Source organism: Arvicanthis niloticus, chromosome 12 (genome assembly GCF_011762505.2).
Source record: "Arvicanthis niloticus isolate mArvNil1 chromosome 12, mArvNil1.pat.X, whole genome shotgun sequence".
In the NCBI taxonomy this organism is placed as follows: domain Eukaryota; kingdom Metazoa; phylum Chordata; class Mammalia; order Rodentia; family Muridae; genus Arvicanthis; species Arvicanthis niloticus.
Window position 1 is genome coordinate 3,048,945 of NC_047669.1, and position 27,028 is coordinate 3,075,972.

General features: G+C 44.0%; 2 protein-coding genes across 5 annotated transcripts in view; one reads left to right on the forward strand and one right to left on the reverse strand.

Moving 5' to 3' along the window:
• Positions 1-27,028, reverse strand: part of Pi4ka (phosphatidylinositol 4-kinase alpha) — a 116,409-nt gene that overhangs the window by 42,359 nt on the left and 47,022 nt on the right. For all 4 annotated transcript variants that reach the window (XM_034515467.2, XM_076942539.1, XM_076942540.1 and 1 more), the window contains exons 18-19: positions 26,370-26,538; positions 23,892-23,942 (exon numbers count right to left, since the gene is read on the reverse strand). In XM_034515467.2, the coding sequence (XP_034371358.2) occupies positions 23,892-23,942; positions 26,370-26,538 (220 nt within the window). The remainder of the gene's footprint in view (positions 1-23,891; positions 23,943-26,369; positions 26,539-27,028) is intronic.
• Serpind1 (serpin family D member 1) lies at positions 10,173-17,782 on the forward strand. The gene is made up of 4 exons (XM_034515469.2): positions 10,173-11,143; positions 14,583-14,856; positions 16,972-17,116; positions 17,498-17,782. The coding sequence occupies exons 1-4, from the start codon at positions 10,315-10,317 to the stop codon at positions 17,687-17,689; spliced, it is 1,440 nt and encodes a 479-aa protein (XP_034371360.1). The 5' UTR covers positions 10,173-10,314; the 3' UTR covers positions 17,690-17,782.

The window sequence follows — 27,028 nt, forward strand, 5'->3', positions numbered from 1 at the left end:
TCATTCTGCCCACGATCAGCCTTGTTCTCTCACTGGCTATATGGAATGCTCAATGTGAACCAGGCATTGTGGTTGGAGTTCACTAAAACGGAGGAAAACATTTACAATGGGGGCAGAATTCCTGGAAAAGCTGTTATGCATCTACAAGAAGCTTAGCCAGGCAGAGAACAGAGGACAGCACTAGTTGCTATAAGAAATCTCAAGTCACAAGACTGGGACTGGGAGGTCCTTCAGAGATGGTACCATAGACCAGGCTGGCCTCAAACTCACAGAGATCCAACTGTGTCTGCTTCCTGGATGCTGGGATTAAAGGTGTGCACCACAACCCTCACCCCCCAGCAACCTGAGCAATAGCATGGACAGAGTGAAGAAATACCTTTCAAATCTGTTTCAGCACATGACTTTTTAAAACAGTAATTATGGGCAGATTCTCAACATGTAGTAAAAGCAAACTAGTTTGTGTGCAGGAATGAGGGGTCAAATTCCCTAAATTCTTGCTCAAGAGAGCAGCCTGCCTGCTGAAGGGTGCACAGTTGCATGGCAGTTATATAAACGGTTTTATTTGCACAAACCACTCCACTAAGCACATTGGTCCTCATAGAATCCCTGAGGACATAGCTCCCACACAGTCATGAGACCCTGTTCTGTATATCTGTAGTGTGGGGCTTTGTTACCCAAACACTAGTGGCATGTGTGCACCAGGTCCTGAGTCAGTAGTACAAAGTGGGGAGAGGTGATACCAAATGCCAGGTCAATACTTATCAGTGAGGACTATGGCAGTGCGACTCAAGCTGAGTGTGACTGTCCAATTAGATCCAACACAACTGAAACATCAGGTCAACATAAGTTGACAAAAATTTATGATCAATCAGAGCTTCAGGACAGACTTGAGAGCTGAACTGCGACCCCTGCCCCAGCCAGAATGTTACAGAGCGTTTAAGCTCGAAAACCACAGATATTTGTGCCAAGTTATAGTTGCATTTTTTTTTCCACCAATAAGAATTTAGGTAGAGGGGACTTCCTTATGAACATGACTTTTTGGTACCTGTATCCTGTTATCATTGGTTGGTTTACTCGGTGACTTGCTTAGCATTCATTCCTCAACTTGTCAACCAGGATGTCAGTTATCCACGTACATGTCCCTTTTTGCCAAGCAGGGTACCATTTACCCAGGGAGGTCCTGGGAACTTAAACTTCATTTGACCCCTAACCAAAATGTAAGTTTTATTCAAAATGGCTTCAGTTTGGTTCCTTCTTACATGATGAAGCACACCTGTAACTCCAGCACTTAGGGGGTGGAGGTGGGAAGATCAGGAATTCAAAGTCATCCTTGGCTTCACAGTGGGTTTAAAGCCAACATGAGTTACTTAAGCTCTGTCTTGAAAAAAATCATATTTTCTATGATCATTTATTACTATGATCATGTTAGTAGGTACTTGTAAAATCAATTGCAAAATAAAATATGCAAAATATACAAATGTAGCACAGAACAAAGATGGGGAAAAATAAAAACCTCAGGTGCCTAATAGCAATTATTTCTCATTAGCTGAGTGGTCAAGGACTTCTGTTCTCTTCTTTAAGACTATTTTCCTGGAATTCTGTCAAAAGCATCTCTTTGTACAAGTACAGGGAGGGTACAGGTACTGGTCTGGAGCTAAGAGGCCCAGGGCAGAGCTCTGGCCTCTACTGTACAACTGCTAGGGGCAGAAAGCCCGTGTTCCATAGGACACTAGCCACCAAGGACAAGTGACAAAGTGCTTGCAGGGCCAAAGACGGCAAGCTTAAGTATCTGTGTGACTAAGGATGGTGGTGGGTGAGCCCAAGATGAGGTTCTAAGGGATGGTGGTGGGTGAGCCTAAGATGAGGTTCTAAGAGGATGGTGGTGGGTGAGCCCAAGATGAGGTTCTAAGAGGCAGGTAGAGGCCCAGATAGAGCTCCAGATATCAGACTTCAAGGTGAATGTTGCTAAGAGGGTCTGGTAGTAGGTGAATCTCTGTGAATTCAAGGCCAGCCTTCCGTGAGTTCTGAATCAGCCAGGACACAGTGAGACCTTGTCTCAAAACAAACAAACAAACAAACAAACAAACAAAACAAACCTTCAAGTGGCAGAGAACCCCACCACCGTATTGACAGCTGAGAGAATGTGACTAACTTCCTGTGGTTTGGGATCCTTCTCTTCACCCTGGGACCTCCTTGGCTCTCTCTGAAGGACTGGGGTAGAGTGAGCCATAGGCTACACCTGTTCTCTGACCCTTCCTGATCCATCAGTTATTATTGCAGCTAAGACTGCTCTAGTACTTAGAAAGGGTAGATGGGGTGGCTTCAGGAAAGGAAGAAGCAGGCAGTTCTCTGATACATCCTAAGAACAGATAAGGCAGCCACGGCAGCTTAGTGCAGGGTAATATTCTCATGCTCTAATGGGATGGAAGGAGCTAGACATCCTAGAGAGGGACCCTAAGGACAGGCAAGAGCTACTAAATAGCACACCTGCTTATGCTTAAAAGAGATCAGAGTCCTAAGCTAAGTGGGAGCGACCAAGCAAGGAGTCTGGAGTCATGATAGACAAATGCAAAGGATGGATGGATCACTTCCAGGTGCTTCTACTGTCTCTGTTTCTCATCTCTGTCTCCACAGGAGTGCTGAGATTACAGATGTGTGATCCAATTCCAGACACTGAACTTGGATCCTCAGGCTTGAGGAGATAGTGAATACTCACTAAGATACTCCCTCTTCCCACTTTCTAAACAAAAGCTCAGTGGCAGGGAAGATGGCTCTGCACTCAAGAGCAGTGGCTGCTCTCTTCCAAAGGAGCTGGGTTTGATTTCCAGCACCATATGGCAGCTAACATTGATCAGTAACTCCAGTTCTGGGGAGAATCTGATGCGCACGCGCACACACACACACACACAAAGAGAGAGAGAGAGAGAGAGAGAGAGAGAGAGAGAGAGAGAGAGAGAGAGAGCGCAAAACACCCATACACATATAAAAATTTTTTTTGAGACAGGATCTCACTAAGTAGAATAGGCTGGCCTTGAGCTCAAGAGAACTTCGGGCCATTGCCTCTTGAATGCTGGGTTATTAAGCACTACATCTGGCTCTAAGGGCCATTTGTGAAGATATGGAGAAATCTGACTGATCATATGTTTGCTGTATAGAGACTATGGTCTCCCAGGGGTTGACCACAGATGCCTACATTAGGAAACACAAGTCCAGTGCACAGGGTTGGTTATTGCCATATCTTCTCACCTGGACATATATATTTAATTAAACAGACACAGCAAAACAGTAATTTTTGTGTTAAGTGGTTTGCAATAGATAGTTCTTAATTCAATTCTGTAGGTACTCTGTAACCTCAAAGTAAGCCGTGATACATCTATATAGCAACAACAACCCCAACAAGAGCAAAGAAGCAGACCCCGAGTTTACCTGAGGTGCCATTCTGTTTATACTGGGATCAGAACATACATAACCCATTACCTCTAAGTGGGGAACAGATTTAAATGTCAAGGTGCAAGAAGTGTTGAAATCTAGGTTTTGGTTTTTAATTTTTTCCCTTTCTTTTCTGCCTGCTCCCTGTTTTTCTCTGTGAACACGTACACACAGGCTCTGAGACTGAGAATGGGCATCATTTCTGGGCATTTACTATGCACTAGTCACTATTCTGAGTTCATTTTTACAGCTCCCTTACGAAGCAGATTTATTTTAAAAATTATTTTTACACTCTATTTTTAACATTATGTGCATATGTAAGCATCTCTGCATTTGAGTGCAGGTGCCCTTGAAGGCCAGAGGCAGCACAGCCCCTAAAGTTGGAATTTCAAGCAGTCATGAACCACTTGATATGGGATCTGGGAACTGAGCCTGGGTACTCTGCCAGAGCAGTAGTTTGAGTCATCTGGTGTTTGCATAAGAGTGGCCCCTATAGGCTCATATGTTTGAAAACTGGTCCCTAGTTGTGAAACTGTTTGGGAAGGATTAAGAGGTGTGTCTTTGGGGTGGGGTTTGACGTTTCAAAAGACTTGGACCATTCCCAGTGTGCTCTTGCCTCCTGCTTGCAGTCCATGTGAGCTCTTGAAGTTCCTGTAGTCATTCCTTCAATCTGCTGTCACAGACTCTAACCCTCTGGAACATAAGCCCTATTAACCCTTTCTTTTGTAACATTCCACAGCAAAAATACCTAACATATCACATCCAGCACCATATTACTTTTTCTTCATAGGAGAGAATGCTAACTATAGTTTCAGTCAAGGTACTCAATATGGTTTCTTAAGACAGGAAAGTGACATCCAAGTGACACCCACATACCACTCTTCAGGTGTTGAGAACTGCACTAGTCCCTGTTCGGGCGCCAAAAATGTTGTGGACCGCACTAGCCCCACGTTTGGGGGGCCAAAAATGTTGGGGCTTAGGCTAGCCCACTTTGGGCGGCCTAAAATGTTGAGGCCCTCTCCACTCCACACTTGGCGGCCACTGTATCCCGGCCCAAGCTGCCGCTCTGGTCCGTGGGTCGGGGCTCAGCAAGAGAGAGAGTGAGGACGGACTCAAAGAATGGAGACCAGACAGAGTATGTTTCAATCCCGTTTATTCTTCAGTCTCTCTTCCTAGTCCAAGTCCCAAGTCTTGAGTTCCTAGTTGTACTCCTCCTAGTTCCTAGTTGTACTCAATGTTGTGCTCAATCTGTTCTCTTCCGAGTGTCTAATGTCTACTCCTACTCCTAGTGTCTGAATCTCTGTTACTCCAAATTGTTCTCTACTCTCTAAAGTGTCTGATTCTCTCTCCTTTTATACGTCTCACTTCCAAGCCATGCCTCTAAGTCACACCTTTAATCTTGCCCTTAGGTCTTGTCTCTAAATCTGATCTCTAAGTCACACTCTTAAGTCACACACCTTTAATCTCACACACCTTTAATCTCACACACCCAAGGTATCTAAAGCAAGATGTCATCAGAGTGTGCTCAGCTGTTGTAGGCTATTGTAATACAAGTCTCATGTCAGGGTATATGGCTCAAGATGGCTGCAAAGCTGATTGCCGCTTTCTGCTAAAAGTCGGCTCCCAACATTCAGGGAAGATGCACCAAAGAGAAACAGCATTTAAGTACCAAGGGATTCTCACGTGGGCTCAGAGCCAGCCAGGGCTGAAGCTGTAAAGCAGTCCCTAGTAGACTAGAGAGTCTCTCAGAGCAACTTGATGCTGCTTCTGGTAGAGACATATATGGAATTAACACTTACTTACTCTCTCTCTCTCTCTCTCTCTCTCTCTCTCTCTCTCTCTCTCTCACACTCATACACACACATACACACACTCTCACTCACACACACACACATGTACACACACTCTCACAGATACACACACATGGACACACACTCTCATACACACACATACACATACTCTCACACACACACATGCACACACACTCTCACTCATACACACATGCACACACACTCTCTCATACAAACATGCATATACACATGCACACACATATATGCACTCTCACACACAAACATAACTCTCTTTTACACATTATCTCTCTCACACACTGTCTCTCTCACACATGCATGTGCATGCTCTCTCTCTCTCTCTCACACACACACACACAAAATTTAGTACATTATGATTCAAAGATATACTAATTTGGTAATTATATGCTGAGGAATGACAGTAGAAACACATTTTACAAGTTTTTGAGGGCAAGACATAGTGGTACATGCCTTCAATTTTGACAATTTCGACACTCAGGATGTAGAGACAAGCAGATCTCTGTGAGTTCAAAGCTAGTCTGGTCTACATAGTGACAGCCAGGACAGCCAGGGCTACACAGAGAAACCCATCTTGAAAACAAACAAACAACTCAAAAGTCTACACCAATTTATGCATTTCCTAAGGCACCAACCTTAACTTTCCCCTTCACTTTTCAGTGAGGAATAAGCTTTCCGTGAGCCTCCTCACAGAGGGAAACCCAGCAGGAGGAAAGACATGGCTCCTAGAACACTGAACAGTGCCTCAGTTATGCTTAACTTCAACAAGATATCCTGAACAAGATGGTGCAGACACACTGATACAGATAGTAACATTCAAAACCTCAGTCATACAGAAGAACTGGAGTTTGGAAGTAGCTTGTCCCCAAGAAGTGATCAAAGAGAGTCGAAAGGGTTCTGCTGACAAAGTTACTTGAGTGGTGTTTGAATTAGGACATATTTGCTTTGGAAAATACACAACAGTCCAGCACCAAAGTTCACACTGAAACCTGCTGGTGACCCTCTCTGGTTTCATCTCTGCCACGCCACTGCTCAGAGGCACAGAGGTAAGCTTGGTTTCTAACATTTTTTGTCAATTATAAGTTTTTATTTTTAATGTTTAGAGCTAAACAATTGGTTCCTTTATTGAAATACACACTGAGAAAAAGAATATATTATTATTGGCACAACTGACAAAACTTGAATTCTAATTTTAAGAGACAAGAGTATTATACCTTTGATACTTAACTGGAAACTGAGCATGGTGGCACAAGGCTGAAATTCCAGCACTTGTATCCCCTGGGTATCTATCACCCCAGGGCACAAAACCATTTTCTGTTCAAATTAGATAATTGCCTAGTGATTATGTATGAAAATATTCTTGTTCTTAGGAAGTTTCCCCCTAAGCATTACTATTAAAGGATAACCTTTAATAGGAATGTAAGAGATCTAACCTCAAAAGGCTCAGAAAACATGTACATATGTTGATACATATACATGTATACACATACACACACATCTCATACACACGCATGCACACCTGCACACGCACTCATGTGAACACACATGACAGTAAAGAGGATACAGCGGCTGCTCTGCTACTCTATTCTTTCAATTCTTCCGTAAGTTTGAAGTTATTTTAACATAAAAAGGTTTCCATGCTCTTCTCTTCCTGCTTGTTCTGTCTGGATCTGGAGAGATCACAGCAGGAGATGGTGTTCTCTATGACACATGTACAAAAAGGCCAACTCTAATCCATGCAACTCTCAAGAATACGCTATGTAACTAGTCTCCTTGAGCCAACATTAATTCAAGTTGGCTTTTCTTTTGTTCTTTAACATTGTTGTTACTAATTATTGTTTTAGCCAAGGATACTTTTAATTGTAGTCATAAAAAGACTCTATTAAGTTGCTTCTGTTCTTCCTTTCTCTTTTTATAAAGATGTATTTTCTTTTTATTTGTGCATATGCACTTGTCTGTTCAAGTGTGCACCACGTGTGCAGATTGCCAGAAGAGTATCAAAACTCCTTGGAGCTGGAGTTACAGATGGCTGAGCAACCCACCTGGAGGGCTGGGACCTGAACTCTTGTTCCTCTGAAAAGCAGAAAGTACGAACTGCTGAGCCGGCTCTCTAGCCCATTTAATGTCAATGATACCCATGCCTGATTCTATATTGAAACTAGTTCTATTTGCAGCTACATACATTAGATACTGTTTCTAGAAATTGTTCTACATGTGTAGATTATGTAGCCACCAGTCTCAGCAAAGTGCTGAGAAGGTTCAGGCACATTCACAGTCAAAAAGCATGTGACTCTTTTTCCAAAATAAGCATTTCGGAAGTCTCCCAGCCAGCTGTGGATGTACCTCAGCTTGGAGAGCACCCTGCTAGCACTGACAGCCCTGTCTCATCCCAGCACTGTACAGAATAGGTATGGTAATACAGGACTACAACTAAGGAGGTATAGGCAAAAGGGTCAGAAACTTAAGGTCAGCCATGGTACATAAGATTTTCAGCTAGCCTGAGATGCACAATGTCTTTTTAAGTCCCTCAGTTAGGATTAAAACCATGCTGGGGCCAGAGGTGGTGGTACACATCTTTAATCCCAGCACTTGGGAGGTAGAAGAAGGCTGAACTCTACAAGTTCAAGACCAGCCTGGTGTGAAGAGCCAGTTCCAGGACAGCTAAAGCTGTCTAGAAACCTTGTCTCAAAAAAAAAAAAAAAATAAAAATCAAAACAAAACAAAAAATAAACCAACAAAAAAACAAAGCTGGGACTGCTAACTTTAACCACATTATAGGGAATAGGCCCCAAGGATGAAGACTGGCAACAGCTCTTCCCCAAGCATGAGCAGTTTTGAGTGTCCTGGCACTTTAAGGCAAGGCAGAGCACATGAGACCAAGAATGAGGGGCTTAACCAACCTGGTTCAAATCTAGTCATTATCTACCATCCCTCAATCCCTACATCTGGGTGCTAGGCATTGAACCCTAGTCCCATGCAATCTGGGTGAGAGTAGTTAATATTTATCTACATTCCTGGCTCAAACCACTGTCATCTCTTAGTAGCTGCAAAGGAAGGCTACATCTCACGAGAGGTTAAAGTGGCACTAGAATTTCAAATAGATAATCTGCAAAGCTAGTCCCTGTCTTCAGGCCTAACAAGTCTGAATACTCAATCAGGAGCCAGCAACCCTTTGAATATAGAATGGCAACAGATATTCTAAATCAAGAAATGGTCACATGCACAAAATAAGACTTTTTTTTTCCCCTTTAGAAGAGAGACCTAGCTGCTAAGACAGGGAAGCAACAAGAGAGGTCATCTACCTCTTTAATAACTGAGAGACTGGAAGAGCAAATCAAAGCCACTGGGCAGAAAAACTGGATATGATAAGTCATCAGGGTCTCTTCAGAAACAAGGCAAGGGATGAGCAGATAAAGACAAGAACAGGGTCTACATAAAATACCCCACTTGTCTACAGACCTCTACAAAGGGTGAGCCTCTGACACTGCCCTCCTGCAGACCCTGTCTGCATAGTGAGATTGGAAGCAGGAAGTAGAAAAGATTTTCTTTCTCCTGACAGCAAAGTTCTCCCTACAGCAAGTCACATCAACCCAATAGCCCCTTGGGACTGCAGGAGAAACACGGGCTCCCAGCCATACTCCTTTCAGTGGGTTCTAAGGGAGTCTTGTCAAGTTCCAAATCTTAAACAAATTAACCCAATGAATGCACAGAGTACAGCTATCTTTACGATATGTTTCTAGAAGGCTGGCTCATGTTCATTCATAATACCTCCTTCTCCAACAGATAAGCAGGAGTTTGGCAGGGTTCACAGGTAGGGCTGGGTCCATCCACTGGAAATTCTCCTCCTGCCTCAGGTGTTCACTCTAGCTCGGCTCTTATGAAACCACTTGAACTCTCTGGGTGCCTCTCCCTTTCCCTGCCCCCACCATTTGGAAAGCTCTTGATCCTGGAAGTTCTCCCTGCTTGTCCCCTGAGTCTGTGTCCTTCAGCAGGCAGACTCTAGGCCTGTTTTCTGGAGACAGATGATGATGTTGATGAATGAATGAAAGAGAGACTCTAGGAATCTCCTAGGTTCCCTCTTTTACACCATTAAAGAAGGAAGGCATTCTCAGACCAGTGAACCAGCTCAGCAGGTGAAGGTGCTTTTTGTAGAAACCTGAGTTTCATTTCCACAACTCACATAAAGATCCAACTCCACCCAAACATCTGACTGTGGCATGTGTGTTTACATGTGTGTGCACATACTACACACACACACACACACACAGAGTCAGAAAGACATAAATAATAAAAAAAAATTGGGCTGCTGAGATGGCTCAGCAGGTACAGGTGCCTGGGACTCACATAGAAAGAGAGTGAGTCCTGCCAGTTGTCCTGTGACTTCCATACATACAGCATGACAAACCTGCCCACAAATAAATAAATAAATAAATACAAAAAGTCTAAAAAACTTTTTTAAAAGAATAAGTTTTCATCTAGGGAAGTGATTCTCAACCTGTGTGTCACCCAGATAACCTGTATACCAGATATTTATGATTCGTAACAGTAACAAACTTATAATTACAAGGTAGCAACAAAATATATATGGGGGAGTATTGGAGTTGTGCCCCCTCCCACCCAGGATTTCTCTGTGTAGCCCTGGCTGTTCTGGAACTCACTTTGTAGACCAGGCTGGCTTTGAACTCACAGAGATCCGCCTGCCTCTGCCTCCCAAGTGCTGGGATTAAAGGAATACCACTGCCGGACTGCAATGCAATAATCTTATGGTTGGGTCACCATAAGACGAGGAACTGTATTAAAGGGTTGCAGCATTAGGAAGAATGAGAACCACTGCTCTAGGGGCTCATAGATCCCAGGAGATGTATGAAACTTACAAAACAGTAACACTATTTTTTTTTTAAAATCAGATAGCTGGTGTGAGCATTGGTGCTGTGAAGGCTTCTTGCTGTGTTAAAACCTCAGAGAATCGGCTGTCTGCACGTTTCAGCAGGGTGGTGCCAGCCAGGCTGACTGCCACTCACTGTTGTCTGTTTTTTATAGCAGTTTTAGTTCTGCAGAAATGAAACATCCATTCCATACTCTTCTTCTTTCTCTCATCATGTCTATGTGTACTGGGAGCAAGGGCCTTGCAGAGCAGCTAAATAATGAAAACCTGACCACGTCCTTCCTATCCGCTAACTTCCACAAAGAAAACACAGTCACCAATGACTGGATTTCAGAGGGGGAGGAAGATGATGACTACCTGGACCTAGAGAAGCTGCTCAGTGAAGATGACGACTACATTTATATCATTGATGCAGTTTCCCCGACAGACTCAGAATCAAATGCTGGCAACATCCTGCAGCTTTTCCAAGGCAAGAGCCGGATCCAGCGTCTTAATATCCTCAATACAAAGTTTGCCTTCAACCTTTACCGAGTCCTGAAGGACCAGGCTAGCACTTCTGATAACCTCTTCATAGCACCTGTTGGCATTTCTACTGCCATGGGGATGATCTCCTTAGGTTTGAGGGGAGAGACCCATGAGGAAGTACAGTCAGTTCTACACTTCAGAGACTTTGTCAATGCTAGCAGCAAGTATGAGGTTACCACCATTCACAATCTCTTTCGAAAGCTGACCCATCGCCTATTCAGGAGGAATTTTGGGTACACGCTTCAGTCAGTTAATGACCTTTATATTCAGAAGCAGTTTCCCATAAGGGAGGATTTCAAAGCTGCTGTGAGAGAGTTTTACTTTGCTGAGGCCCAGGAGGCTGACTTCTCAGATCCTGCCTTCATATCAAAGGCAAACAACCACATTCTGAAGCTCACCAAGGGCCTTATAAAAGAAGCTCTGGAGAACATAGATTCTGCTACTCAGATGATGATTCTGAACTGCATCTACTTCAAAGGTAAGAAGCAGCTTTATGATTCTCAAAGGAAACTCACAATACAAAAACAATGCTAAGAACTGTACTGAGGCAGTAATTTATGAAGGAAAATAAGACACTAGGTTGATTCAGGGACAGGGAAAACATGATGAGGTGGTAGCTACTAAACCCTATTATCTTACACTCACTGGATTTCCATCTGGTAGGTCTCATGTGTTAGAGTTATCAGAATCCGTGTTTTACAGACAAATTCACATAGTCATAGAGGTAACATGCCCCAAGTGTAAAGATTATAGGGGCAATATTCATGCTGGGTCTCAGTAAGCTATCCCTAGTGATTTACTAATTAGAAGAGACAATACAAGCCCCCTTTTTAGTATTTGGCCAGTGTGGGTTAGGGTTTCTTCATTTCCCTACCCAATTATCGGTGAGTAAGAATATGGACAAAAAGGCTAAAGAAACAGGTCTGGAACTGCTCAGTGACAGTGAGTGTTAGAAAGACAACTTCTTCCCAGGGTATTTTTCTTTTTTGAAACAGAGCTCTCCTATGTAGCCTTGGTTAGTCTAAAGCCTGCTATGTAGACCAGGCTAGCCTGCTAGTAGGAAAGGCATGAGCCACCATAGCCAGCTTTCTCAGGGGGCTTTCAAATTAACGATGTGGTGGGAAATACACTGTTAATTCTGTTCCTTTTATTACTATCTTTTCCTTTGCAACAGTCAGTTTTCTCTCTATATAGTGTTGGTCTCTGTGATGGAACCCAAGCTGGCAGAATTGACAGCAGGCATCTTTATCTGCTAATCCATCTCTCTGATCCTAAGTAATGATTTCTTCAGTTATGCTTACCGGCCAGGCACGAGAGCACTTTTACAGAAAGTACTATCTCACACTCAATATATATGGACATGTGTATTTGTGTACCTACCTATCCACTAAGACCTAATTCAACACTTATTTTTTCTTTTTAAATATTTATTTGATAAATGTGAGCACACTGTCACTGTCTTCAGACACACCAGAAGAGGGCATCGGATCCCATTACAGATGGTTGTGAGTCACCACCATGTGGTTGCTGGGAATTGAACTCAGGACCTTTGGAAGAGCAGTTAGTATTTAACGACTGAGCCACCTCTCCAACCCTCAAAACTTACTTTTTAAAAAAGGTCTTGCTATATAGCCCCAGCTGACCCAAAACTCAAGATGTTCCTGATATAGCCTCCTACAGTGCTGGGACTATCCAGACAAAATCCTGACCTCTGGTTGGATCTGATCAAAGTAGACTTTCATCTTATTTAAGCCAGCAGGACAGCACAGGGATGGCTCAGCACCAGAGCTAACAGCAGACTGCACTGCACATTTGTTGTCACTGAATTCAGACACCAGCCAGGGAAGGGCTGCCGGGAAGCCAACACATCTTGTTGTTTGCCCCACTGTTGTTCTGCTCAGAGATAAGAAGGAAAGGGGATTGTTTCCCCTTGGCTTCTGTTTGTAGAAGTGAGGCTAGACCTCTCCTGATTTGTCAATATACTACATATAACTCAGTTCTGCAAAGCTGGTATCCCGCCAGGCTGGACTGCTAAGCAGCACTGGAGAGACCAAGACTTCATGGAGCTTGAGTGCTGAGATCTGACCTCCAGGCATCCTTCCAGAGCTGGGCAGAGCACTAAAATTTCAATGAGGCTAACAGCTAAATCTCTCACAAGCCTGTGACCATAGACAAACATAGTTGATATTTATAATGAAAATATAATTTTCTGGTACATGGCTTTAATCCCAGCACTTGGGAAGCAGAGGCAGGTGGATCTCTGAGTTTGAGGCCAGCCTGGTCTACAGAGTGAGTTCCAGGACAGCCAGAGTTACATGGAGAAACCCTGTCTCAAAAAAACCAAACCAAACCAAACCAAACCAACCCAACCCAACCCAAAAATACCCAATTGGTTCTAAGTACCAGTTTTGGAACTGAGCAAAGAAGAGTTGAAGATCTGGCTTTTCCTTCTCACCTTCTCATTTGTGTGATGTTGGGAACTTATTTGACAACTCTTATAGAAAGCATAAGACCTACTCTGATGGAGTGTTGAGAGAACCGAGAGACGGTGGTGGTCTGCATTGGCCATGTTGTTGCAAGCAGTAAGAGCACAATGACTTGACAGAGTGAATATAATATAGTGTAATATGATAGGAAGTATGTATGATACTGCAACTAGCCTATGCTTGGGAATGGCTTCAGATCAGCCTGCCAAAGCCTTCAGTCTTAGTAGTTTGCTAGTTGCCACAGCCTCTACATTAATCAGTCATACTTGAAATTCTGAACCAAGAGTCTTATTCTGTCAGCACTGGAGTAGATGGGAATACAGAACAAAGTAGACATGACCATATTACCTTGTGAATATAGTAGTCATGACACACTGAGGTATAAGAATACCTTTCCTTACTGTGTTGGAAAACTCACTTGACTCAGTGCTGGAATCAGAAGGATACATCTGTTTGTTTGTTTGTTTGTTTGAGAACAGGCTGGCCTCAAAATCTCAGAGATCTGCTTGCCTCTGCCCCCAGAATGCTAGATTAAAGGTATGCACCACCAAACCTAGCTGAGAAGGATGCATCCCAAAAGTCAGAAAATTATGTAAGTACAGTTTGGGTTTCTAGTTCCCAAATCTGCTCTTAATTTAACTCTGTGTTATAACTGCTTTGTTAGAGCCGCTTCACATCACTGCTGGGAGAGCAGTGATTTCCAATGGGTCTGATGTAGATGTCTGCTGGCACTTGTGACTATTGCAGCCTGATCTGGCATCTAGCTGGGAGGGCCTAGGAATGCTGTTAAAGTCCCCAAAGGCACAGATAGTCCTCATACTATAGCAATGAGCAGGCCAGAGCTGTCTGGTGTCTGATTTCCTCCAAAGATCCCCATTTTTCTCATCTCAGCTGCTCTACACATCAGATGAAACTTTGAACAAGTTAACTTTAACTTCACTGTGCCTCTGTCACCTATGGATGAAAATTAAAATTATCTATTTTATATAGTTTCTAGGAGCTGAAAAATGAGACGATACAAGAAAGGTGCTTATGCCTGATACATGGCTTGTTGGCAACTTTATTAATGAGTATCTTAGAGCTAAGATTTCTTCCTAAATAATAGCTCTATACCCAGCCAACACGGAAGATCCTGAAGATACCACTATGTCAGATATGTGTCTGCCAAATGCTAGAGAATAATCATAGGGTGAGGGCCTAAAGGACTACCCACTTTACAAATAACTAAACTAGAGGCACAGGCAAATTAAGTATCTCCCAGGGACAAATAAATAGTGTCAGAATCTAATCCATAATACCTTGTAGACTTTTAAATTTCTCTCGTTAAGACTTTGGGTCTGTCCTAGAGAGCCCTTTAGGGCAATGTTCAAGAGCTAAGACTGTATTCTAAAAGAACTTTCTTCCCACTGCCTGTTCCTTCTGACTTTACAGGAACTTGGGTGAATAAATTCCCAGTAGAAATGACGCACAACCACAACTTCCGGCTGAATGAGAGAGAAGTAGTCAAAGTCTCCATGATGCAAACTAAAGGGAATTTCCTTGCGGCAAATGACCAGGAGTTAGACTGTGACATTCTCCAGCTGGAGTACATAGGAGGCATCAGCATGCTAATTGTAATTCCACGGAAGCTGTCGGGAATGAAGACTCTTGAAGCACAGCTTACACCCCAGGTAGTGGAGAGATGGCAAAAAAGCATGACAAACAGGTACTTCGGGTCATCTGTTCCTTTGCTTTCTAGGGCGGGGGTATGTAGGAGTTCTAAAGACATGACCAATCTCTGCTGTTCCTCTTCTCTCCTCTCCCCTCCTTTCAGTCAGGATCTCACTCTGTAGCCCAGATGGCTTAGAACTCATTATGTAGTCAGATGGCCTCAAACCTGCAGTGGTCCTCCTCCCTCATCAGCCTTCCAAGGACCAGGATAACAAGTGTGGGACACCCTACCAGTTTTTTGTTTGTTTGTTTGTTTTTATAAATGGGGGGAAGTAAGTAAAAAACAAACAAAAAACCAAGAACTGCAACATAAGCCATGCCTGTTTATTTCAGCCTAAATTTCTTGTTCAGTGGGTACAAAGATGAGAAAGACATCTCCATAAAGCTGTTTCAGGCGGTAGGGACAGCAAGCTTTGGGTCACCTTAGGAATAACCTTCATCTACTGTACTATACTTTGTGGCTCTGAGCCCCAGTTCAATCAACTCCATGGTGAGATCAATCACATTACCTATCAGGACTCAGGGTGAGGAATAAACAGAGCAGGTGCGTTGATTGCCTCTACCTTCAGATCCCTACTCTCAGTGCCTGGAATCTATGAGATTCCAGCAAAGATTAGCAGTCTCCTTCCCTGCCTGAAAATCCCAAGACTTGTCACTCACGATTCTCCTTGATTATTATTTATTATTTAGCATTGAAACTGTTGATGCTAAATATCTGCCAGAGTTGGATCACATCAGAAAGAATAAAGAAAAGAGATATATTTCTATTTTACTAGATACTTACTGTCTAGACTCAAAATGAGAAGTGAAATGTTTTGGACAAGAAATACAAAAAAGTGCAACAAAGCTGAACACACTGCTGGACACAGCAGCACACACCCATGACCCCAGCACTGGAGAAGCTGGGCTGGGAGGTCATGAGGGCAGGGTCAGACTTGGAAGAATGAGACCGTGTTTCACAAAACCAAAACACAGGTCAACGAGATAGATCAGCAGGTAAGGGTGCTTACTGCCAAGATGACTACCTGAGTTCAATCCCCAAGACTCACATGGTGGAAGGAAAGAACAGACACCTGAAAGCTATTCTCTATGCATACACCACATACCTTAGGCAATATATATGCACAAATATGTAAGTAAATAAATAAGTATAATAAAAATTAAAACAAAATAAAACCCCTAACATATAAAACCTTACAAGCAGACTCTTGGAGGAAAGGTGAGTTTCCCTGCCTGTTACGCTACCCCGCCCTGTGGGCTCCTGTCTAAAATGTCCCCGCTGTACTGTCCGTCTCCTCGCCCACCTGCTCTGCTTAGCCCTCACCCTGAGTCCTGATAGGTAATGTGATTGATCTCACCTTGGCGTTGCTGAACTGGGGCTCAGAGCCACCAAGTATAGTACAGTAGATGGAGGTTATTCCTAAGATGACCCAAAGCTTCCTGTCCCTAGCATCTGAATTCATAAACTGGTCTTATCTCCTCACCAGTGACATCCTCTCTGGAGTCAGTGAAGCACACCAACTCTAACTTCTTCTATTCCCAGTCCAACATACTATTTTTCCATCTCCCTCACCTCTTCATCTCCATGGACTCCCAGCTATAGGAGCCTGACTAGCTTCTAGGCAGGTGTCCATAGAGTTGACCCTTTCTGGTCAATTCTGTCTAGCATCTTTCCTTTCTCTCCCTTGGCCCTTCCCTTCCCTCCAGTCGGATCCAAGGCCTTTATGTTCCTATATATAAAATTGCCTAACATTTACATATACCCCATACATATTTTCCCCAAAGACTGTAAGTCATCTCTGCCTCACTTCTTATAATAATACAATATGAACATCTGATAAACAGTTGTTCCAGTTCCTGTTTACAGAGTGAGGAGAGGGGAAAGTCTGCACATTTTCAGTCAGATGCAGTTTTCAATGGTCTAAGGGTAACTGTAACTAGACTCACAGTGGATATTTTCTTTACAAAACCCTCAATGGACAGTACCAGTATGTAGGTTTTACACATAAAAAATGCATGTCAATTCTGTAATAAATACAAAGTTAGCAGGAAAACTGTAATTATTTTGTCATTAGTAACCATGAAATTGGCTCTCTTCTTCTCCAACTAGAACTCGAGAGGTACTTCTGCCAAAGTTTAAGCTTGAGAAGAATTACAACCTGGTGGAGGTTCTTAAGTCCATGGGAATCACAAAGCTCTTCAACAAGAATGGCAATATGTCAGGCATCTCAGACCAGAGGATCGCCATTGATCTGGTATGGCTCTCCTGCGCTAGTCCCCACACTTTGCCTTGCGTTGGTGCTGCCTTTCTCCAATCTCCCGCTGGGCCTGTGATCCAGACTTTAAGGATACAGGGGACTGGGTGGCTATTTTGGCTCCCAGGGTATTGCAGACTGCGGCCATGGCCAAAAGTGAATGTAGCTCTAATGTGCAAAGGTAAGAATGTATGTGTAACAGACACTCTAAGCTCAAAGATCAGTTACAGGTCATTTTGACTAGGTATAATTTGTCTTATGGAAGGTCTCTGGAGCGTTTTTCTGATAATGAGTCTTAATCAGATGCTCCATCTCACTCCACTCCTACTTCTCTGTGACAACCTATACAACCTGACACCTTTCCTTTCTAATTTTAAACAGTTCAAGCACCAAAGTACCATCACAGTGAATGAAGAGGGCACCCAAGCTGCAGCTGTAACTACAGTGGGGTTCATGCCGCTGTCTACCCAAGTCCGATTCACTGTCGACCGTCCTTTCCTGTTCCTCGTGTATGAGCACCGAACCAGCTGTCTGCTCTTCATGGGAAGAGTGGCCAACCCTGCCAAGTCTTAATGGTGGTGGTCTGGGTACCTGATATAGTTTGGGGACACTCTGTAATCTTGTTTTCATTCTAACAAAGAGGACAGAGCTACTTTGATATGATAATCTATGTGGTTTATGATAATAATCTGAACAGTATACAGTGCCATAAGTGCACAGATATTAATGCAACTAATGGTTGTGCCAGCTTTTCCCTAAAGGTCCTAGACACAGACTGCCTCAGCCCCCATGCCTTTGTCCCTAAGAGAATGGGCAGAATGGAGCTGATACTTTCTCCTCAGGTAGCCTCATCAGCTTTTACTAGTCAAGGCCTCTCCTCAGCCAGGCCCCTCCATATAAATGGTACTGAGAAACTTTCACCCCTTCCAGGGAGGATGTCCAGGTAGCACCATTCCTGCCCAGTGGAAAAGTAACCTCAACATGTCTGAGATGATCGGACTTAATTCAAGGCCCAACCTTTTAAATTCATGTAAATATCTCCTCTTCTTCTGTGTGTACATAGGACTATATATCCTATCCTAGAGAGAAATAAACAACCATATTTACCATGTATCTGTTATAATTATTTTTATAGATATATATTTTTTTATTTTTTAAGTTATGCACATGTGCATACAGGTGCTTCTATAGTCCAAGAGTGTCAGATTCCCTTGGAACTGCATTACAGGCAATTGCAAGCTGCCTGACGTAGGTGCTGGGAATTGAACTCAGGTCCTCTGGAAGATCTTTTAACCACTGAGCCATATCTCCAGCCCCACCTCACTTAAAAAAAAAAAAAAAAAAAAGGGTTTCACTATGTAGCCTTAGAACTTGCTAGGTAAACCAAGCTGGCCTTGAACCTACCAAACTAGGTAGACTGGCTGGCCCTTATACTTGAGGGTCTTGTAGGGAGTCTTAGTTACAGACGACTTTGATCACATGAAGCAATACTAGTAATGGGAACAGCTGAAAAGAGTATGCTACTTGCTAGTGCAATGCACATATGTATACAGCACTGCATGTGAGCTGCCTCTGGCTTGTAGCAATGCACATATGTAGACAGCACTGCATGTGAACTGCCTCTGGCTTGTAGCAATGCACATATGTAGACAGCACTGCATGTGTGCTGCCTCTGGCTTGTAGCAATGCACATATGTAGACAGCACTGCATGTGAGCTGCCTCTGGCTTGTAGCAATGCACATATGTAGACAGCACTGCATGTGAGTTGCCTCTGGCTTGTAGCAATGCACATATGTAGACAGCACTGCATGTGAGCTGCCTCTGGCTTGTAGCAATGCACATATGTAGACAGCACTGCATGTGAGCTGCCTCTGGCTTGTAGCAATGCACATATGTAGACAGCACTGCATGTGAGCTGCCTCTGGCTTGTAGCAATGCACATATGTAGACAGCACTGCATGTGAGCTGCCTCTGGCTTGTAGCAATGCACATATGTAGACAGCACTGCATGTGAGCTGCCTCTGGCTTGTAGCAATGCACATATGTAGACAGCACTGCATGTGAGCTGCCTCTGGCTTGTAGCAATGCACATATGTAGACAGCACTGCATGTGAGCTGCCTCTGGCTTGTAGCAATGCACATATGTAGACAGCACTGCATGTGTGCTGCCGCTGGCTTTGGAGCTCCACACTTTTGTCACCTCCTCTTGACAGCTGAAGAAGCAATGACAACTTACAGAAGGTCAGAAATTGGGCAAGACCTGGATCCAATGGCAGGCAGTCCTGCTCCAGGGCCTGTGACCCTGGCTGACTTTGCTTACATCTGTACCAGCACTGTGCCGGGAAAAGACAGTGTAGGACTGAGGCAGGACCTCCCTGCTACATCTTTCTAGGTTTCTAGCCTGATCCAACACCCTTTTCCCCATTTTTTTCCTCCCTCCAATTCATTTTAACAATGTTCTTTTTCAGTATTTGTTCTATGTATTTTATTGTGTTGGTAATTTCTCTTGCTTCTTACATTCCTAAACTTAGTTATCTCAACACTGTGCCCTAAAAAGCTGATGGACATGTGGTGTATCCCTGTGATGTTAGTTATTCCAGAGGTTGAGGTTAGGAGGATTGGTTGAACCTAGACTATATGGTGAAATCACTCCAGATCTTCAGCCCTTTGCTGTGTGTCCCTTTTTCTAATCCCTACCTCAGCTGCAGCCAGCCTAGGCCGCAGCCAGCTTAGGTTCTCCGGGCTCCTGCACAGAGCAGGACCCTCTGGTCTCCATGCTCTCTACTTACTCACATCTACTTGGCATCCCCCTGATGCCCTCTTAAAGACATTATCCTACCACTTCTCAAGCAGTAGAGGATTAGTTCACAGCACAGGCTCTGAGCTGAGCTGCCTAGGCTCAAACCCAATGCCTTGTAGCTATGACATGTTGAGTAGGTTCTGTATCTTTCTGTCCTCATTTGTACGATGGAGATAAAGCAGCAGCGGTCTTACAGGGTTGCTGTGATGAGGTAATGCCTGGACAAGCTCTAGATCAGGGGCCAGTTCAGCAAGAGACAGGTATTTCTTATTTTAAGAAATATCTTACCAAGGTGCTCCTAACTTGGAGGTCCTGGATAGTTTTTTCGTGGAACACATTGTAACCACAGATGTATTTTTATGGGAAAGAAGTTTAAAGCTTACAGAAGTGTCTATGAGGTTATAACCTAAGGCCACAAACCCACCAGGGACAGAGATGAACCTGCGCTCAGTGGGACATAAGAATACTTCCGGGAAGTGACCCATGTTAATAAGCTGCTGTGGACAAGTCTAACAAGTGAGCGGATGAGATCTCTTAAGTGTCAGACACCTTCAATATGCTTAAACACGAGCGATCTAGCAGCACAAGCAATGAAGAACTAAGCTACAAAGTGAGAAGGGAAGGGTCACCTCTGGAAGCAGGAAGGAGTCTCATGACCACATGGCCCAGCCTCACGGCAGCTCACTTCAGCTTCAGGTTACTGAGATGCATGACACACACGAGCCAAGCTTTCTGCCCCAAATCTACCCGCCCTTCTGAAGCATTAAAAGTCCAAAACAGAGTTATCTTTGTCTTTGAAAAATGAAACAAAAAAAAACAACAACAAAAAGTACAAAATTCTAAATATTAAAAACAAACCAAAACAACCCTCTGCCCACACCTTTGGAAATCAATTTTTCTCAGAAGGTACAAGAGGTCACTAAAGAGCAAATGCAGAGGCCCATGATCCTTTAGCTCTCTGTTGAGCAATTAGATCAAATATTTGTTTCCTCCCCCGTAATATAATCATTAACTTTTGTTAAAAATACAATAGTCCTGGGAAACCCACATCCACCCATGAGTGTGTAGAACTGTTCCTTTGCCATTAAGTATGTGCCTGACTTCCTGGTTATGTCTGTGTGTCCCCTCTTCTCTCAGTACTATGCTTTACTCTACATTAAAACCTTTTTCTTAAGTTCAACTAAAAATAATAATACTCATTCTATTCACACAAAGAACAAGGTTTCGATTTTGGGGAGTGTTTGTTCTGAGATGTCATTCATCACAGTGCTGCCTGTGCTGACCCTGTACAGAGTCCCACTAACAGCTGCCAGCTCAGCCTTGGCCTGCATGACCCTAAGCCGGGTGCTCCCAAGCAGCTTCATTATCACTGCCGTTCTCACAGAGCCAAGCGTCTCTGGGATAGTTCTTGAATGAACTTATACACTCTAAGTGAGTATTAACACTTCACTGCCTGAAGTTCACATGCAGGGAGACCATCAAGGGAGGGGGACATATGAGAGCAGAGCATGACACAGACGTATGAAAGTGCCACCATCAAAATCATTACTTCTTATGCTAATCTAAAAAGTTAATTTTATGTGGAGCCAATGGAGAGACTGCAATACTAATCTAGTCACAGAACCTTTGGCCTACAATTCCTCCTGCCTACAAGATGTGTAGGGGTAAAGATGGAGCAGAATTTGAGGAAGTGGCAAACTAATGACCAGCCCAGCTTGAGACCTTGCAATGAGAGGGAGCCCACCCCCTAGCTATTAATGATATTCTGGTATATTTGCAGACAGAAGCCTAGGATAACAATCATTAGAGAGGCTTCACCCAGCAACTGATGGAAACTGATGCAGAGACCCACAGCCAAACATTAGGCTGAACTTGGGGAATCCTGTGGAAGAGGGGGAAGAAGGATGGTAGGAGCCAAAGAGGTAAAGGGTATCACAAGAAAACCTACAGAATTAACTAACCTAGGCCCATAGGACTCACAGAGACTGAACTGCCAACCAGAGAGCATGCATGAGACTGGCTTAGGCCCTCTGTGCCTATGTGACACTTGTGTAGCTGGGTTTTCATGTGAGACTCCTAACAGCGGGGCCAGGGCTGACTCTGTTGCCCGCCTTTGGGACCCTTTCCCACTACTGAGCTTCCTCATCTAGCCTCAATAGGAGACAACACACCTAGTCTTACTGCAACGTATTATGCAATGCTGGCTGATATCTAATGGAGGCCTCCCCTTTTCTGAAGATTAAGGGAGAAGGAGTGGATGGTGGTGGAGGGACTGGGAGGAGAGAAGGGAAGGGAAACTGTCGTCAGGATGTTAATTAATTAATTAAAATGTAATTTTATTATTTTATATTTTATTTTGAGACACAATCTTACTCTGTAGTTCTGGATGGTCTGGAACTCTCTATGTCAACCAGACTGGCTTTGAACTCACAGAAATCCACCTGCCTCTTCCTCCCAAGTACTGGGATTAAAGGTGTATATCACTATGCCAGGCATGGTGGTGCACGCCTTTAATCCCAGCACTTGGGAGGAAGAGGCAGGTGGATTTCTGAGTTCGAGGCCAGCCTGGTCTACAGAGTGAGTTCCAGGACAGCCAGGGCTATACGGAGAAACCTTATCTCAAAAACAAACAAACAAACAAAAAAAGGTGTGTATCACCATACCCTAGAAAATTAATTTATAAAACTGAATGGAGGGCCAAAGAGATAATTTGGCAGTGAGAAAGAGAAAGAGAAAGAGAAAGAGAAAGAGAAAGAGAGAGACAGAGAGAGAGAGAGAGAGAGGGAGGGAGAGACAGACAGACAGACAGACAGAGACACAGAGAGACAGAGAAACAGAGACTGTTCTAGACTACTGACTGAGGCTATGCAATAAGACTGAACTGGTCAATCAGTTTCCTTCCCTGCCCTTCTCTCTGTCATCTCTGCCTCTTATTGTCTCTGTAGTCTGTGTCTCAAACACACACACACACACACACACACACACACACACACACCCTTCCACTTGTCTGTCTAACATTCTGTCCTTACGACCCTCAGCCCCCAGGCAGGTCGACAACACTTTCAAGGCTGGAACTATTAGGCCTGGGATGAGCAGACAACAAGAGTAAGATAGAAATATGAGAACATAGGGTCCTAAGGACTGATGCTGGGAATGACTAAAAATGGGGAAACCTTCACAGAAGTTATTTTCAGAAACTAAGTACAGTGACACACACCTTTAATCCCTGCACTCAGGAAACATGGGCAGGTGAATGTCTCTGAGTTAGAGGCCAGCCTGGTCTACATATTGAGTTTAGGGCAAAACCAGAGCTACACAGTAAGACCTTATGTCTATTATTTTAAAAAATGTTTTGCAGATCAGTAGATACAGCATAAAACAGGACAGGACAAGTATGGGCCCTCTAGCATAGTGTGCTGCATCAGGAAGCAGACCTTGCATCCACTGTACCCAGAGACAGGGCTGAAGCCCCACTCTGCAGGAGAAAGCCTCCGAAGGAGGCCAGGCACAGAGCCAGTCAAAGCCACTAATACAGGCATGACAACAGAGGATGAGAGCAGGGCCAGGTCTAGCCACCGTACAAGAATAACTGAAGAGGGTCTGAGGAGGACCTGCTGAGGAAGGCTGGGCAAGGCACGAAGGAACAGTGGCCCACGGTTGTCACTGGAAGTCACTGTAACTGAATCAACTGTATCTTCAGAGTCCTGGGATCCCATTCACTTATTTATTTATTTTTGTTGTTTGTTTGTTTGAGACAGGGTCTCAGTATACAGCTCTGGCTGTCTTGGAACTCAACTATGTAGACCTGTCCTCAAACAAACAGATCAACCTACCTCTGCCTCCCAAGTTCTGGATTAAAGGCATGCACCATTTTGGCTGGCTGAATTACTGGGATTTTAGAAGAGCATTTTTATAAGGATTTTGTGCAAACATGAGTAGTTGTAACTTAAGTTCTCTGACAGAAAGATACTCACCACAGCTATTACAGGAATGAGCACTCCCAAATTCCCTGCACTGCTGGAAGCCTAGGGAGAAACCAAATATATCACTGGCAAAACATATTTCTCTTACTAACAAACGAAGATCTCAACAGAATTATACAGAAAAGCAATGAGACATACACACAGGAGCATAATGACACTCATCTGGTGCACCATTCGGCTCTAGCACCTTTTACACCCTAAGCACCTAAACTATAAACCTCACCGCCATGCAGCGTGGTTCAGGTTTTGTGCATGTGGTGTGAGGACTGCGCCCACAGCCTTGCACGTGCCACACCTACTCTACCACTGAGCCAATGCTCAGCCTTACAATCACTTTAATGGGGTGGCAGAGACACCATCAATGTCAATACAAACCATTAATTTATGATTGTGGCAATTCTAAATAATCATGACAAGGTCATTAAGAAGGCAACTTTCTGAAAAAATGTAGTCACCTTAGAAGAGTGCTGACAGAAACCAATGAAAGCAAGTCAGGATTAAGCGCCTCCTCTGACTCAGTTGCACACAGGTAACATATGCATGCAGAGAAAACCTGGCAACATCTGTATCTTTTCTGTAAGTCAGGAAATCCCGGACATTTTAATAATTAAATTGTTACATTTTCTAGCTAGGCCCCCAAATGCGGCTAAACATCAACAAACACTTGTGGGAGCCAAGGAAGCCCCGAGAGAATGTGTACTGCTGACTCCAGCATAGGACACTCTCTACATGGGCCTTAGTGTAGCTTTTCTTTTTGAAACAGGGTCTCACTGTGCAGCCCTAGCTGGCCTAGAACTTGCTATGTAGAGCAGGCTAGCTTTGCACTCATAGAAATCCACGCTAACTCCTGAGAGCTAGGATTAAAGGAATGTGCCCTCACACCTGACACTTAGGAGTGGTTATGAGTCAGCATCTTCCTCTATGCTTCTACAGGTTCCCTCACTCCAGAAGTTCCTCTTCAGTGAATACTTGCTGGTTAACAGTACTCTACAAAGAACAGGATCCCACCTTTGTATTTAGGATAGAAGGGAATCCTGATATTGCTCTTCTCGCCTCTGAATAAGCATTACATTCTAGAAGTCTTGAAATTCTATAAAAATGAGTGGCAAGAGGAAGCAGATAGAAGTGGCCACAGGTCCCAGTAGGTCAACTGGGCACTAGTGCTGATTTCTTGTGGGAGAGAAGGTTCTGGATATGCTGACACCACTTCCTCAGGTGTTTAGTATCTCCCTTTGTCACCAGCAGTTTTCCCCTATCACCCTGACACTTAAGCCTCTGCTGACTGTAGGGGACAGTCTCTCCTGAGAACTGAGAAAGTCACCATCCTGGGAGGCTTGATAAACTGATCAGCAGATATGTGTTGGTAGGGTCCAGAAGAACAAGGACAAATTATGGACAAGGTCTTAAGCAGGTTTTTTTTTTTTTGTTGTTTGTTTGTTTTGTTTTTTTTTTTTTTTGTCTGTTTGTTTTTTTTCATCAGCTACTCCTGTTCACAGGAAAGATTCCACGGACATGTCAACTCAGACATTCCTCTGTAAGGCATTTCTGACCAGCCTAGTTTCAAAGTGCTCCTTGCTGAGCTGCCCTGTTCTATACTCCCACAAAGCCTCTCATGGAGAGAGATGTTCCCTCATTTGCTTAATCACTCACCCAGAACAATAGCCCGGACACTGAAGCCCAGGGGCCAAATCCTAACCATTACCTGTTTCTTGCACACTGGCTATAGCTGCTGAAAAACTGAGTTGTTGCAACAGGAACTGTCTTGGGCCTGGAAAGCCTACAATAGTGACAGCCTGGTTCTTTATACTAAGTGGCTGAGCCTGACTTATGACAGTACTAAGCACAGCAGTGGAAAGCGACTGGGAAAGGGCAAGGGAGAAATAATGTAAGCATGAAACTGGAAATGTGGGAGAGGGCTCAAGTGTTAATGGGAGATGATATGGTAAGGGGTGTCCCCTGTCTTAAACACCCCCAAATAACCAACTTGAGCATTTAAAAGGTAACATTCTGTCTGTTCCTGTGGACCTGCCATTCTATGACAGTGTGGTATCAGATAAAAGCTGGCATCCCTTATGTTCCAATGACGGGCATCTAAGGTCCTCCTTAGCATAGGCTCAGGCCCAGGACACCATCAACACCTACTTCCTGATGAGCAACCCAGGGAGAGCTGTCCACAGAGAAACCCATGCTTGCTGCTGCTGTTTTGATGTCATCTAGGGTGACACAGGCCAGATTCAATGTTGTGAGGAGGCCATCTTCTTCCCTAACCAGTATCCTTGGGTGAAAACCCCTTCCCTTTCTCTTATGCCATCTAACAGGTGGAGGGTGTGAGTCAGTGGTGCTAGCATATGTCAAATCTCGGTTTCAGCCCAAGAACCAAAAACAGAATACATTTAAAACGTAAATAATTTAACAAGAAAGCACCATATTTCAACCAAGGTAGTTCCTCGAAATGCACTTCCTTCCTACCTTCAGGGCGGGCCCCTTCTCACTGGCCCTCTCACTTGCTCTTTTCCCCTCCAGCCCCAGCTGCACAAACAGCTCCAGCAGGTTCATCAACAGCTCATCCACAAGATGCTCCTCCTGAATGTTGGCTGCGATGTTGGCCAGGGCATTGATCACTGCTAGGGAGCAGTGTCTAAAGAAGAGAACAAAGTCACGTTTGCTGCAGACCTCAGTGACGCAGGGGGCACTGCAGGGAGAAACACTGGCCTGCCTCACCATGCATGGGCCACTTCCACAGACACCAACAGGGAATAAATGACGATGGCCTCTTGACTAAGTACTGCCCTCTGAATGCTAAAAGCCTACTGAATATCTGACTGCACAATTACTTAGTCACAGACTGCTTGCTCTGCTGGAGCTGCTTTTCTCCCCCCAACCACAAGGCACTCAAGCATCATCTCAGCTGGTGATCAGCTTCCCCCAGTGCTCCCTGCAACCCTGGGACTGACGTCTCTTCAACAAGGTTTTTCTGTGCAGCCCTGGCTGTCCTGAATTCAGAGGTCCACCTTTGCCACCACCACCTGGCTTATTTTTGTTTTTTGTTTTTTTTTTTTTGTTTTTGTTTTTTTAAGGTAGGCTTTCACTGTGTAGCACAAGGGTAGGGCTCAGGCTGGCCTCTAGCT